This window comes from Miscanthus floridulus, chromosome 2 (assembly GCF_019320115.1).
Source record: "Miscanthus floridulus cultivar M001 chromosome 2, ASM1932011v1, whole genome shotgun sequence".
Lineage (NCBI taxonomy): Eukaryota > Viridiplantae > Streptophyta > Magnoliopsida > Poales > Poaceae > Miscanthus > Miscanthus floridulus.
In genome coordinates this window covers 113,184,670-113,197,740 of record NC_089581.1, presented here as the reverse complement: position 1 = coordinate 113,197,740, position 13,071 = coordinate 113,184,670, and the positions used below count along the sequence as shown (strand labels likewise).

The 13,071-nt window shown below is 53.4% G+C and overlaps 1 protein-coding gene across 1 annotated transcript; it reads right to left on the bottom strand.

The window, feature by feature from the left end:
* Positions 1 to 11,681: 11,681 nt before the first annotated feature.
* LOC136536884 (uncharacterized) lies at positions 11,682 to 12,645 on the bottom strand. The gene is made up of 4 exons (XM_066529030.1): positions 12,459 to 12,645; positions 12,203 to 12,388; positions 12,000 to 12,124; positions 11,682 to 11,849 (listed from the first exon to the last, which is right to left on the bottom strand). Exons 1-4 carry the CDS (start codon positions 12,643 to 12,645, stop codon positions 11,682 to 11,684), a joined length of 666 nt encoding a protein of 221 aa, XP_066385127.1.
* Between the last annotated feature and the right edge of the window lie 426 nt (positions 12,646 to 13,071).

The following is a 13,071-nucleotide window of genomic DNA, read 5'->3' as shown; positions in this document are numbered from 1 at the left end:
CTAGCCGCGTCGCATGTTGGGCCACGCTGTGAATTGCGTTTTCTAATTTCTAGTAAATTGTAAATGTTTATTCAATATAGTTTCTAGCTGAAATTTGATGAATTATAGTAAATTTTGTAGATGTCCAAAAATAGTGAAACCAAGTTTGTTAGGTTTACAAAAATGCCATCTATCTATTAGTGTAGTTAGTTCACAATTAGCTATTATGATAATAGGTTCATAAATTCAAAGTAGAGAGCTTAGAATTAGGTAGATTAATATTTGTAGGAATTTTTATGGTAAATTAATGATAACTATAGCCATGAAAATTTTACAGAAGGCTCACTAGATTATTAGGTACTTGATGTAAATTTTGTAGACTTAGAGTAAATTGATAAATAGAGTAGCTATCATCCTTGTTTTATCGTATATAGATTAAATTGGTATTAGGAGTAAGAATACTTTTAGTTGTTGTGATGATGTATGTCATGTTTCATACTTGTTAGTGGTAATAGTTGGTAGCTTAGCACTTTAGTTGGTAGAACTCACTTATTAGTTTGATAGATGTATTCTTATTTTAAGAGTTGCTGTTGCTGTAATACTAAGTGTCGCATCATCATTTCATGTATGTAGATCATGAATCGGTAGAGTTCGTGCCCGTCGGTGAACAGGAGTATGAGGAGGTCATCGAGGAGTACAAGGAGGAGATCCTTGTGCAGGAGGGAGCCCTAGAGCCTACTGGTGCTGACTTTGCTGACCCATCGCCTGCCCAAGGCAAGCCCCGGTGCATAACCCCTATTTTAAATGATCACTGAATATATATCTATGATGTGCAATTACGTTACAGGTATTTTATGGAAACTACATGCATAAATATATCTACCTATGAGTCCTATTAGTACAGGTTGAGTAGCTGCTATGCTTAGGATATCGATAGCATGAGTAACCTGCCGTTACTCGCAAATAGGTGATAAATATGATCACTCATGATATAACGGTGGAAAGGAAAAATGGTGACCGGGCAGGGATATGGTTTGGGTACTGGTGGGTGTAAGGGGTTGTGTCCTACGACCAACAGGACATGACTTGGTTGCACTTTTTCCTTGTCTGTGTCGATTAAGGACCGGTCATTGCAATAGACGCTAGGCAAGTCACAGATCTATTGTCCCGATGCGCATACTTGGGTATGGGTGCAGGGAAGACTTGTTGCTCTCTTGTCACAAATCTGGCTCTTTCCGAACCAACTGATTGGAGGCGGAGAGTGTGGAGGTCCTTACACCACATTGAGTCTAGGACTCAGGAGTGGGGGCTTAGAGTCTAAGTTTGGATGGGGACCTAGACACCCGAGACAGGAGAGTGATGGGTTGGTCCTGCTTGTGCCTGGGGTACAAGCGGGGCGTGTGTTTTTAGGGCACCCAGCTAGGTACATTGGTTCACGAATCGCCACTAAGTCGGTATGACTTGTCTTAACTCTAGCATCGTAGTAAGAACTGAAAGATGGAAGATGATGAAATAGAACTGATTGCTTAACTCTTGCTTGAAAGTAGAATAGGTGCTTATATAGACTGGATAGATAATAACTTAATGCGACCGATAATAATAACCTAAATAAGGACTCACTATTAGTATTGCTTTCTGCTAAAATAAACTAGCAAACCATAAAGCTTCTGATATTCCTTGGAGTCGGGAAATTATTCCCACTAGTCGGATAAGTCTTGCGAGTACATTATGTACTTAGGGTTTATTTACCCCTGTTGTAGGTGATGCATGAGAAGTACCTTTGTGTGAAGGATTTTTCTAGTGGGCTCAAACGGATCCTCGTTCTTATCGCTAGATGTTTATTTTAAATTCCGTTGTTTATCATTTCACACTCGGACATTTGGTATTGTAATAATATACTTTTTAAGAAACTCTGATGTATGAAATGGACAAGTATTATAACTCGTTCTCATTATTGGATCCTTGGGAAAAATGTGGATCTTTCGAGTTCTCCCTTAGGATGTGCCCGACGGATACCGCCCGCTGTAGCTTGCCTTCGGGGTGCTTAGTGTCTAGTGGAAGACGAGCACCTCCGTAACTGTGCTATTTTGGCTGATTCTACCACAGTGTACCTAGATGCATCCAAGAAGATAGTTTAGGAACTGACGCTTCTTAAAGACAAGTCACAAGTACCACAACAAATTGTTCTTTAGATTTTATGACAACACCCTAGAGATTGAACTCCCTCCGGAGAGACGTCATAACAGAGAACATGTGTACAGAATGGTGAAAAACATACGCGTCGTCTATGGAAAGAAGAATCCGGATGGGACGAACAGAGATAGAAGTACATCTCCTATCGAAGGCGTACCTTTCAAGAAACAATTGATCTTCTTTCAGTATCTGCCTTATTGGCCAGACTTGGAGGTCCCCCATGCCATTGATGCTATGCATGTACAGAAAAATGTCTTTGAGAGTCTCATTGCTACCTTGATGGACACAGGCAAGTCAAAGGATGGTCTGAAAGCACGAAAAGACATGGTGCAGCTAAACGTGATGCCATAGCTTCACCCGGTACCTGAGGCTAATGAAAAATACACTCTATCCGTGGCGTGCTTCAACCTAACACCAGACGGGAAGAGAGCTATACGCACTTTCCTGAGGGGGGTCAAAGTCCCGACTGGGTTTTCAGCAAATGTGAAGAAGCTAGTGTCGATGAAGGACTTGTCAATAATACACTGCAAGGCTCACGATTGTCATGTGATGCTGACAGTGCTTCTACCTATTACAATCAGGGCTATAAAGCCAGAGTTCTTGAAAATGGCCATCACCCGCATGTGCTACTTCTTTTTGAAGATCTCACAGAAGACGATTGGCAAGCAAGAGCTGAGTGACCTACATGAATTTGTGGTGGAGACATAAAACCAACTAGAGATGTATTTACCTTATGCTTTTTTGATATAATGCCTCATCTCATGATTCACATGGTTCATCAGATACAGGCGCTGGGCCCTTGCTACTTGCATGAAATATGGTCCTAGGAGCGGTTCATGTCGGTTCTAAGTCGATGCATGAATAATCAAGCATACCTAGAGGGCTCCATGATAGAGGGTTACAGTACTGAAGAAGTCATCGAGTGCTGTCAAGAGTATCTAAAAGTACAGAAAGGGATTGGTAAATCCGATTCTCATCACAAGGGTAGGCTGGCTGGGAAGGGCACCAGTGGTAGAAAAGTGTTCATCGACCATGATTATAAAGAGGTGAGTCGGGCGCATTACAATGTCTTGCAAAGTACACAACTGATGCAACCGTACATTGATGAACACTTGGCTATCATTATGGTGGAGAGAAATGGTCGTTCGGATGTGTCGGGTACCATAGAACGGGGTACCTCGAGCGTATAACGAAAGAAATCACTTAAACACCATCAAAAACAAAGCCAAAGGATAAGCCGTTTGTTAAACCCCGGCCTCGTCTGAACCCACCGGCTCTCCGTCTTGCTCCTGGCCTCGTATGGGAGGCCTCGGCGGCCAGACAAATCTCCGCCTCGCGCGAGGCCTCATGTGGGATCCTCGACAGGGAACCGATTCTCCGTCTCGCCCGAGGCCCCGCGTGAGGAGCCTCAGACGAGATGTTGATTCCCCGTCTCGCTCGAAGCCGGCTCGGCAACGACCCGTCACTTCCGCCTTGGCCAGTCTCCCCGACAGCGCGTTGTGTTCCATTAATGCGCCAACCACTCCCGCAATATCAGCCGGATGATGACTCGACACTACGGAGCGGTCGACCAGATGGGAAGTCACGTCTACGCCATACCGTCCTAGACCGGGCATGGCGGGGATTACCGGCCACTGTGCTCTGGTGCTGTGCCCACGATCAGCGCCTGCACTACACTGTGCCACCTAACCCCCGCCCCAGAGACAACGCGGCATGGGGGGTCAAGTCTGGGACACCATAGCCTCGGAATCAGTGTATGTCACCAACTACTCCCTCCAAGCCTTGGCAATCCACTTCAGGGTCTCGACAACTCCGGGATTCACGTCTGCCGAGCCTCCCACGATGGCTCAGCCTCGACACCAATTGAGCCTCGGCTCCTCGCAGTCAACACATGATGACCAACATGCCGACTGCCGCGCCCGCTTCAAGATTGCACTGGAGCTTCCATGACGCACAAGATCGGATGTGATCGGCGCGTCGCCCCAGTATTTCAAGGACAGACCACACCATCGGCCACGCCGCCATAGGAACAGGCTACATGGCTCGGACACGCCGCCTCCGTCCACATGACACTGTGTAGCTAGCGAATGTATTACCCTCGTCCCCCCTTCAACTATAAAAGGGAGGGACCAGGGCCGTTTCGAGGGGAGACACGGGCAATTAGACCTAGACTCACGCAAACACACTCATTCAATTCACGCACACTCCCCCATGGCCTGAGAGCAACATCTCAAGCAGCCCGCACCACTCCATGCCGAGACCTGGGACTAGCTCCCTCTCTCACCAGCTTGTAACCCCCTACTACAAGCACTTCGGTGCAAGGAATACAAGATCGATCTCTCAGACTGGACATAGGGCACCGATTGCCCAAATCAGTATAAACCTTGTGTCTCTTTGCATCACCATCCAGGATTGGGTACATGTAGTACAAATTTACTAGTTGGTTGAGGATCCCCCGATCTGAAACACCGACAGTTGGCGCGCCAGGTAGGGGCCTCTGCGTGTTAGCTTTGTCATCTCAACAAGTTCCGGATGGCAGACCCCGTACGACCACTGCATCTCGGCACGGTGGTCTGGTTTGGGAGCCTAGAGTTCATGTCTCTAGGGCACGAGTACGACATGGTACTCCTCACACCCCGAGCCCCGCCTGCCGACGATGACGTCACGCATCCACAGCCCAGGCGCAGGCGGCGCCCGGGCGGCCGCTCTCATCGCGCTCACCAGGCACGACGCGAGTGGAGCCACGCCGACACCATGCGAACCTAGGACGGCACTCCACGCTCTGCCAGTATCCTGTGCCTAGCTATTGGCACAAGGTCCCTGGTTGGGGACCTGTCTGGCCTAAGCCTGGACAAGGGAGACATGCCGGTGGCGTGCGGCAACGCCCCGTCACCGAGCTCTGCTCCGCCACCTCTTGAGGAGCCAGCTCCGGCAAAGCGGAATCCGGCGATGGCACCATCTCCGTACCCCTTCGGGTTGAGAAATGCTGCCACCTCCTATGCTTATGCATGCGCTTCCATTCACGCGGAGCCCTCAGGACACCACCAATGCTTCGCCCTCGACTTTGGTACCGCGACTTCGACTCACTCCTCGCCGACTCCTCGGAGGAGGACGAGGCGTGGGCCAGAGCAGATTTCTCCAGGCTTCGTGACCCTGAAGCCATGCGCCGCTTCCTGGCCACGAGTGACTATTGCTTTGGCTACTCTGACTCTGACGATGAAGGAACTTATGATCCCACTCATGAGTGCTTCCACGTCAGACTTGGGATGGCAAGCACGGGCGATGAGGATGAGGGGGTAGGCAACTGTACTCCACTTCATCAGGGAACGGGCGATGCCACGCCCTCACGCATTGTCCCACCAGCAGCACGGAATGAGAACCTTGCCCTCGAACAACTTCGACGCCCGAACCTAGAGCAGCTCCATGAGCTTCAGGCCAAGGTTGAGCAAGATCGACTCCTTCTGCAATAGCTCCGAAACACTCTCGAGCAGGAGCAGCAGGGCCATGGTGATGGTGGAGGGGCCTGGCGGCGGGCTCACGACGTCCACCACCGCATCAACGACGACGAAGGGGACGATCGTCCCCCAATCTTCAATCACGCTAGCCAGAATGTTGCGGCTGCGGCGATGCTAGTGCGCGTGATGCCCGAGCCCTCTACCATGGAAGGGCGACGGGTTCGCGGCGAGCTCTGGGATCTTCTCGAGACCGCCGTGGTGCAGCAGGCCGAGAGTTCCACCTCCCGGCAGCGCAGAGCCGCCTCGGACCTCCCCTCGGCACCGCATCAGTAGGATAGGGAGGCCTCGGTTCATCCCGAGCCCGCCCAGGCGCCGACAATCAACAGGGTCCCCTCGGTCCACGACCGCCTCGACAACCGATGCGAGGCACAGGGCGACCATAAGGTGGTCAGCCGACGACGACGCCACGACAGTGAGGGGCCCGCCCGAGGCTACCATCCGCATCGGGGTGGCCGCTATGATAGTAAGGAGGACCACAGTCCCTCTCCCGAACCGCCCGGCCCCTGAGTCTTTAGTAGGGCCATCCACAGCGCTCAGTTTCTAGCCCGATTTCGCCAACTGGCCAACCTCACGAAGTATAGCGGCGAGACCAACCCTGAGCTCTGGTTTGCTGATTACCGCCTGGCTTGTCAACTAGGCGGCATGGACGATGACCTACTCATAATCCGCAACCTCTCCTTGCTCTTGTCAGACTCAGCATGAGCCTAGCTCGAACACCTTCCTCCCTCACAGATCCATGACTAGCTCGACTTGGTTAGGGTCTTCATTAGGAACTTCCAGGGCACATACGTGCGCCCTGGAAACTCCTAGGACCTTAAGAGCTATCGCTAGAAACTGGACGAGTCTCTCCGAGACTTCATCCGGTGCTTCTCCAAACAGTGCACCGAGTTGCCTAGCGTCGGTGACTCAGAAATCATCCAGGCTTTCCTCTCCAGCACCACCTGCCGAGACTTGGTCCATGAGTTCGGCCGGAACGTGCCGCGCTCCTCGACATCGCCACCAACTTTGCCTCAGGCGAAGAGGCTATTGGAGCCATCTTCCTCGACAATGATGCCAAGGGGAAGCGGAGGGACGAGGCCACCGAGGCCTCGGCTCCCCGCCTCCCCAGAAAAAAAGAAAAAGGGTCGCCAGGGGAAGCAAGAGATGCTCGAGGCTGATCTAGTCGCGGCCGCGGAGCGCAAGAATCCCCGAGGCCCCAGGGGCCCTGGGCTCTTTGACGACATGCTAAAGAAGCCCTACCCTTAGCACCAGGGCCTAGTGATGCACGCCCTCAAGGATTGCACCATGCTCTGGCGTTATTACGCCAAGCTCGGGCTCCCCGACGATGATGCCAAGAAGAGGGGCACCGGCGACCGAGACGACGACAAGGATGATGGGTTCCCCGAGGTGCACAATGCCTTCATGATCTTTGGTGGACCCTCGGCGTGCCTTACGGCGCGACAACGAAAGAGGGAATGCCGAGAGGTCTTCTCGGTTAAGGTGGCCACTCCCTGATACCTCGACTAGTCTTAGGAAGCAATCACCTTTGATCGGGATGACCACCCCGACCATGTCCCGAATCCTGGGCAGTACCCACTTGTTGTCGACCCGATCATCGGCAACACCTGACTCACCAAGGTTTTGATGGACAGAGGCAGCGGCCTCAACATCCTCTACGCCAACACCCTGGAACTCCTGGAGATCGACCGGTCATGGCTTAGAGGTGACGCCACGCCTTTCCATGGCATCATGCCGGGGAAGCGCACGCGACCCCTCGGGCGCATCGACCTTCCTGTTTGCTTCGGCACCCCCTCCAACTACCGCAAGGAGGTCCTTACCTTCGAGGTGGTTGGGTTCAAAGGAACCTACCATGCCGTCCTAGGGCAGCCGTGCTACGCCAAGTTCATGGCGGTCCCCAACTACACCTACCTCAAGCTCAAGATGCCAGGTCCCAATGGCGTCATCACGATTGAGTCGACGTACGAACATGCATACGACTGCGACATCGAGTGCATCGAGTATGTTGAGGCTCTCATGGAGGCCGAGACCCTCATCGTCGACCTTGACTGACTCAGTAGCCACCTGCCCAAGCCCAAGCATCGAGCCAGGGCTTTTGAGCCCGCGGAGGCCATCAAACTCGTCCCAATCGACCCTGCATGCCCCGACGACCAGGCGCTAAGGATCAGCGCCACTCTCGACATCAAATAGGAAGCCGTACTCATCGACTTTCTCCGTGCTAATGCTAATATGTTCGCGTGGAGTCCCTCGGACATGCCGGGCATACCAAGGGAGGTCGCCGAGCACGCCTTGGATATCTGGGCCAGCTCTAGGCCGGTGAAGCAGCGCCTACGCCGATTCGACAAGGAAAAATGTAGGACCATTGGCGAGGAGTTGCAGAAGCTCTTGGTGGCTAGATTCATCAAGGAGGTATCCCATCTAGAGTGGTTAGCTAACCCTGTGTTGGTCAAGAAGAAAAATGGGAAGTGGAGGATGTGTGTAGATTACACCGGTTTGAATAAAGCCTATCCAAAAGTCCCCTTCCCATTACCCCAAATTGATCAAATCGTTGACTCCACTGCGGGATGCAAGACTCTATCTTTCCTTGATGCATACTCCGGTTACCATCAAATCAAGATGAAAGAGTCCGACCAGCTCATGACTTCTTTTATCACACCGTTCGGCATGTACTGCTACGTGACTATGCCTTTCGGCCTCAGAAACGCAGGAGCCACATACCAGCGGTGCATGACCCAGGTCTTTGGCGAGCACATTGGGCGAACCATCGAGGCCTATGTGGACGACATCGTGGTCAAGTCCAAAAAGGCCAGGGATCTCATCGATGACCTAGAGATAGCCTTCAAATGCCTCAGAGAGAAGGGCATCAAGCTCAACCCCGAGAAGTGTGTGTTCGGGGTTCCCCGAGGCATGCTCTTAGGGTTCATAGTTTCAGAGCGTGGCATCGAGGCCAACCCGGAGAAGGTATCGGCCGTAACCAGCATGGGACCAATCCGAGACCTCAAGGGAGTGCAGAGGGTCATGGGATGCCTTGCGGCCCTGAGCTGCTTCATCTCGAGCCTCGACAAAAAAGGCTTGCCTCTATACCGCCTGTTGAGAAAATCCGAACGCTTTTCTTGGACCCCTGAGGCCGAAGAAGCCCTCGACAGGCTCAAAGCACTGCTCACCAATCCTCCCATCCTAGTACCACCGGCCGGGGATGAGGCCCTCTTACTCTACATCGCCACAACGACCCAAGTGGTCAGCGCTACCGTAGTAGTAGAGAGGCAGGAAGAAGGGCACGCTCTACCCATCCAATGACCTATTTACTTCATCAGCAAAGTGCTCTCCAAGACCAAAATGCGCTACCCCCACATCTAGAAGCTGGTCTACGCCGTAGTCCTGGCCCGGCGCAAGCTGCGTCACTACTTCGAGTCCCACCCAGTGACCGTGGTATCGTCTTTCCCCTTGGGAGAGATAGTCCATAACCGAGAGGCCTCGGGCAGGATAGCCAAGTGGGCTGTCGAGCTTATGGGGGAAGCCTTGACTTTTGCGCCTCGGAAAGCGATTAAGTCTTAGGTCTTGGCCGATTTTGTGGCTGAGTGGACCGACACCCAATTGCCACCTGCTCAAATTCAGACAGAGTGCTGGACCATGTACTTCGATGGGTCTCTGATGAAGACCGGGGCAGGCGTGGGTCTACTCTTCATCTCGCCCCTTGGAGTACACATGCGCTACATGGTGCGGCTCCACAACGCAGCCGAGTACGAGGCCCTCGTCAATGGCTTGCAAGTCGCCATCGAACTTAGGGTACGGCGTCTCGACGTCCGGGGCGACTCGCAGCTCGTCGTCGATCAAGTCATGAAGGAGTCGAACTACCTCGACCCCAAAATGGAGGCATACTGCCAGTTGGTACGTCGCCTAGAAGACAAGTTCGACGGTCTCAAACTTAACCACATCGCGCAGAAGTACAATGAGGTCGCCGATGAACTGGCAAAGATGGCCTCGGCACGGGCTTCGGTCCCCCAGAACGTCTTTGCTAGGGACCTCCACAAACCTTCCATTAACTACGCCTCGACAGCAGAGGAGGGCCCACCGGTCGAATCCACGGTGGGGCTCGATGCCCCCTTGGCCGCCGAGACTCCTTCGGCCGAGCCCGAGGTCATGGAAGTCGACGCAGAGCCTCCCCAGACCGACCAGGACACGGACTGGCGAGTCCTGTTCCTTGATTGTCTCGTTCAGGGAGAGCTTCCTAGTGATAGGACCAAAGCCCAACGGCTTGCACGGCAAGCCAAAACTTACGTCCTCTGCAATGGCGAATTGTACAGGCAAAGTCCCTCCGGTGTCCTCCAACAATGCATCACCACCGAGGCAGGCCAAGCCCTACTTTGGGACTTGCACGTAGGGGCCTGCGGGCACCATGCGGTGCCTCGAACGCTCGTCGGAAATGCCTTCCACCAAGGGTTCTACTAGCCGACGGTGATTGCCGACGCCACCAAGTTAGTACGCTCCTATGAGGAATGCCAGTACTATGCTCGGTAGACGCACCTCCCGGCCCTGGCCCTCCAAACCATCCCCATTACATGGCCATTTGCCGTGTGGGGGCTCGACATGGTCGGGCCTCTACAGAGGGCCCCCAGGGGCTACACCCATCTACTGGTAGCAATCGATAAGTTCTCCAAATGGATCGAGGCTCATCCGATCAATCAAATCAAATCCAAGCAAGCAGTGCTATTCTTCACTGACATTATCTACAGGTTCGAGGTCCCTAACACCATCATCACTGACAACGGGACACAGTTCACCAGCAAAAAATTCTTGATGTTCTACGATGACCCCCACATCCATGTGGCCTGGTCAGCCATAGGACACCCAAGGACCAAAGGCCAAGTAGAATGTGCCAACAGCATGATCCTACAAGGCCTCAAGCCAAGAATTTACAACCGGTTGAAGTAGTTTGGCAAGAAATGGCTCGCCGAACTCCCATCGGTCATCTAAAGCCTGAGGAACACTCCAAGCTGAGCCACAGGGTTCACACCTTTCTTCCTGGTCTATGGAGCCGAGGCCATCCTCCCCACTGACTTGGAATATGGTTCCCCGAGGCTATAAGCCTACAACAAGCAAAGCAGCCGCACCACCCGCGAGGATGCCCTTGACCAACTGGAGGAAGCCCGAGACGTTGTGCTGCTGCACTCGGCCAAATACTAGCAAGCCCTACGGCGCTATCAGGTCCGGTGCATTCGAAGCCGAGACTTGAAGGTAGGTGACCTGGTGTTGAGGCTGACACAGAGCAACAAGGGCCGCCACAAGCTGACCCCACCATGGGAAGGACCGTACATCATCGCCCAAGTGCTAAAGCCCGGGACCTACAAGCTAGCCAACGAGAGGGGCGAAATCTTCACCAATGCTTGGAACATAGAATAGCTACGTCACTTTTACCCTTAAATTTCCAAGCATTGTATATATTGTTTCTCGGAGTACAATTGAGAAGCGTTCTTTAGTTGTTCTGATTTTTCGAGAAAGCCCCCCCCCCCCCCCGAGCCCATCGCGGGTCTCGACAATACGATAACACTATAAGGGAGACTCGGCTCTGCCTCTGCAGAACCGAGCCTCCCTCGGGGGCTAGATGGGGGACTCCCCCCTAAGTCCCATGCACCATTTTTTAAGTCGTTTTTTGAAAAAATTCCTACGCCAAACTCTAGCACGCTCTGACGAATCGGTTGTAAAAAACCCAAGGACCAAAAAGTCTGTTCCAAGGACAGAAGGCTGGTAGAGTCGTGAGACGGCCTACGCCCCCGAGCTATGGCACTCCCTCACCACCTTTCGCCCAAGGGGCAGCTTAGGCTCCAAGGAGGTTTTTTGTAAAAGAAATCTGATCAGACACAATAAGAGGGCAGAGGCTCAGAAATACAAGAAAAACGATTAAGAAACACGAGTATGTTAAAAAGAGGCCTCGACGGCCACAAGCGTTATGATACAAAGTTAACCCCTATTCTATTTACATGGCCTCTTGGGCCTAGGTCAAGGCTTAGGGCCTCCAGCATCGGCAGACGGCGGGGGAGGGACCACCTCCTCTTCGAACAGCTTGGCCAGCACCGTGCTGGGGCCCTCCGCCACTTCTATCAGCTTCGCGATCGACTCATTGGCCTCCTCATCATCATCGGGCAGGACATAGCCATCGCTGATGGCCTGGAGGTCAACACCAATGTAGTGCGAAGCAATAATGGTCAGCGCATGCTTGACGCCCGTATGTAGTGCCCCTCGGAGTCGCTCGCCCACTTGGCTGCTCAACACAATCAGGCGGCTCCTGAGGGAGCTTCCTGACTAGACCCCCTCGACTTCCAGGGCCTCGCAGGCGGTACGGGCGGCGCTCTTCAGCGCATCATGCTCCCCGATCTCGGTTTCAAGCACTGCCTGTACTGTGGCGGAGGCCTCGGCTACCTGGGTAACCTCCTTCTCTAGCTCTGTGCCAAACGCAACGGAATGAGGATGAGCGCAAAGAAATACAAGCCAAAACAGGGGCAGAAGTCTATGGGACTCACCCTCGGCCTTCTGCCCCCAGCGTCGGGCCTCGGCCTGAGAAGCCTCAGCTTTCTCCTTCCAACGCTGGGCCTCGACCTGAGAAGCCTCAGCTTTCTCCTTCCAACGCTGGGCCTCGACCTTCTCCTTCAGGCGCTGGGCCTCGACCCGAGAGGCCTCGGCTACCCAGGAAGCTTCTCTCCCTAGCTCTGCATTACACCAGGGAGTTAGGGAGTGAACATATGAAAAAGTGAATAAAATGAGGGGAACAGGACTCACCCTCGACCTTTCCCCTCCAGACCATAGCCTCAGTTCGCGAGGCCTCGGCCACCGTAAGGGCCTCATCCAAGGCGCCTTTCGTCAGCTGGTGCGCACTCTGCTCCGCCCCTAGCTGCCCAGCAAGGACCTTGCTCGAGGCCATGGCCTCTCTAGCTCGGGACCTAAAGGCGTCCCGCTCACCGGCCATGCGGGTCTGCTCCTCCTCCAACTCCTTGACCCGCGCCGCTAGAGGGGCGACCTACTCCTGGGCCATGGCCGCCTCGACCTTTGCATCAGCACAATGAAGGCGGAGGTCCTCTACCTCCATGCTCCGTGTCGCCAGAAGTTCGTTGGCGCCGGCAAGCAAGCCCTTCTACCGCTGGAGCTAGTCCTAGACGTCCCTCTTCCACCGGAGAAAGACCGAATTCCCGAGGGACCAGGTCTCGAGCTCCTGGGTAAGCAAAACAGGGGTCATTCTCTACAAGAAAACTCAGAAAAAGACAACACTGCATGAGAAAAGAAAGCGCGAACCTGGGTGACTCCGGGCAGATCATCGGCCACCACGGACAGCGCCGTTTGTAGTGACCGCTCCGCCAGCCGACGGTATTGCTCAAAGGTGTCCCAGCGCCCGCCC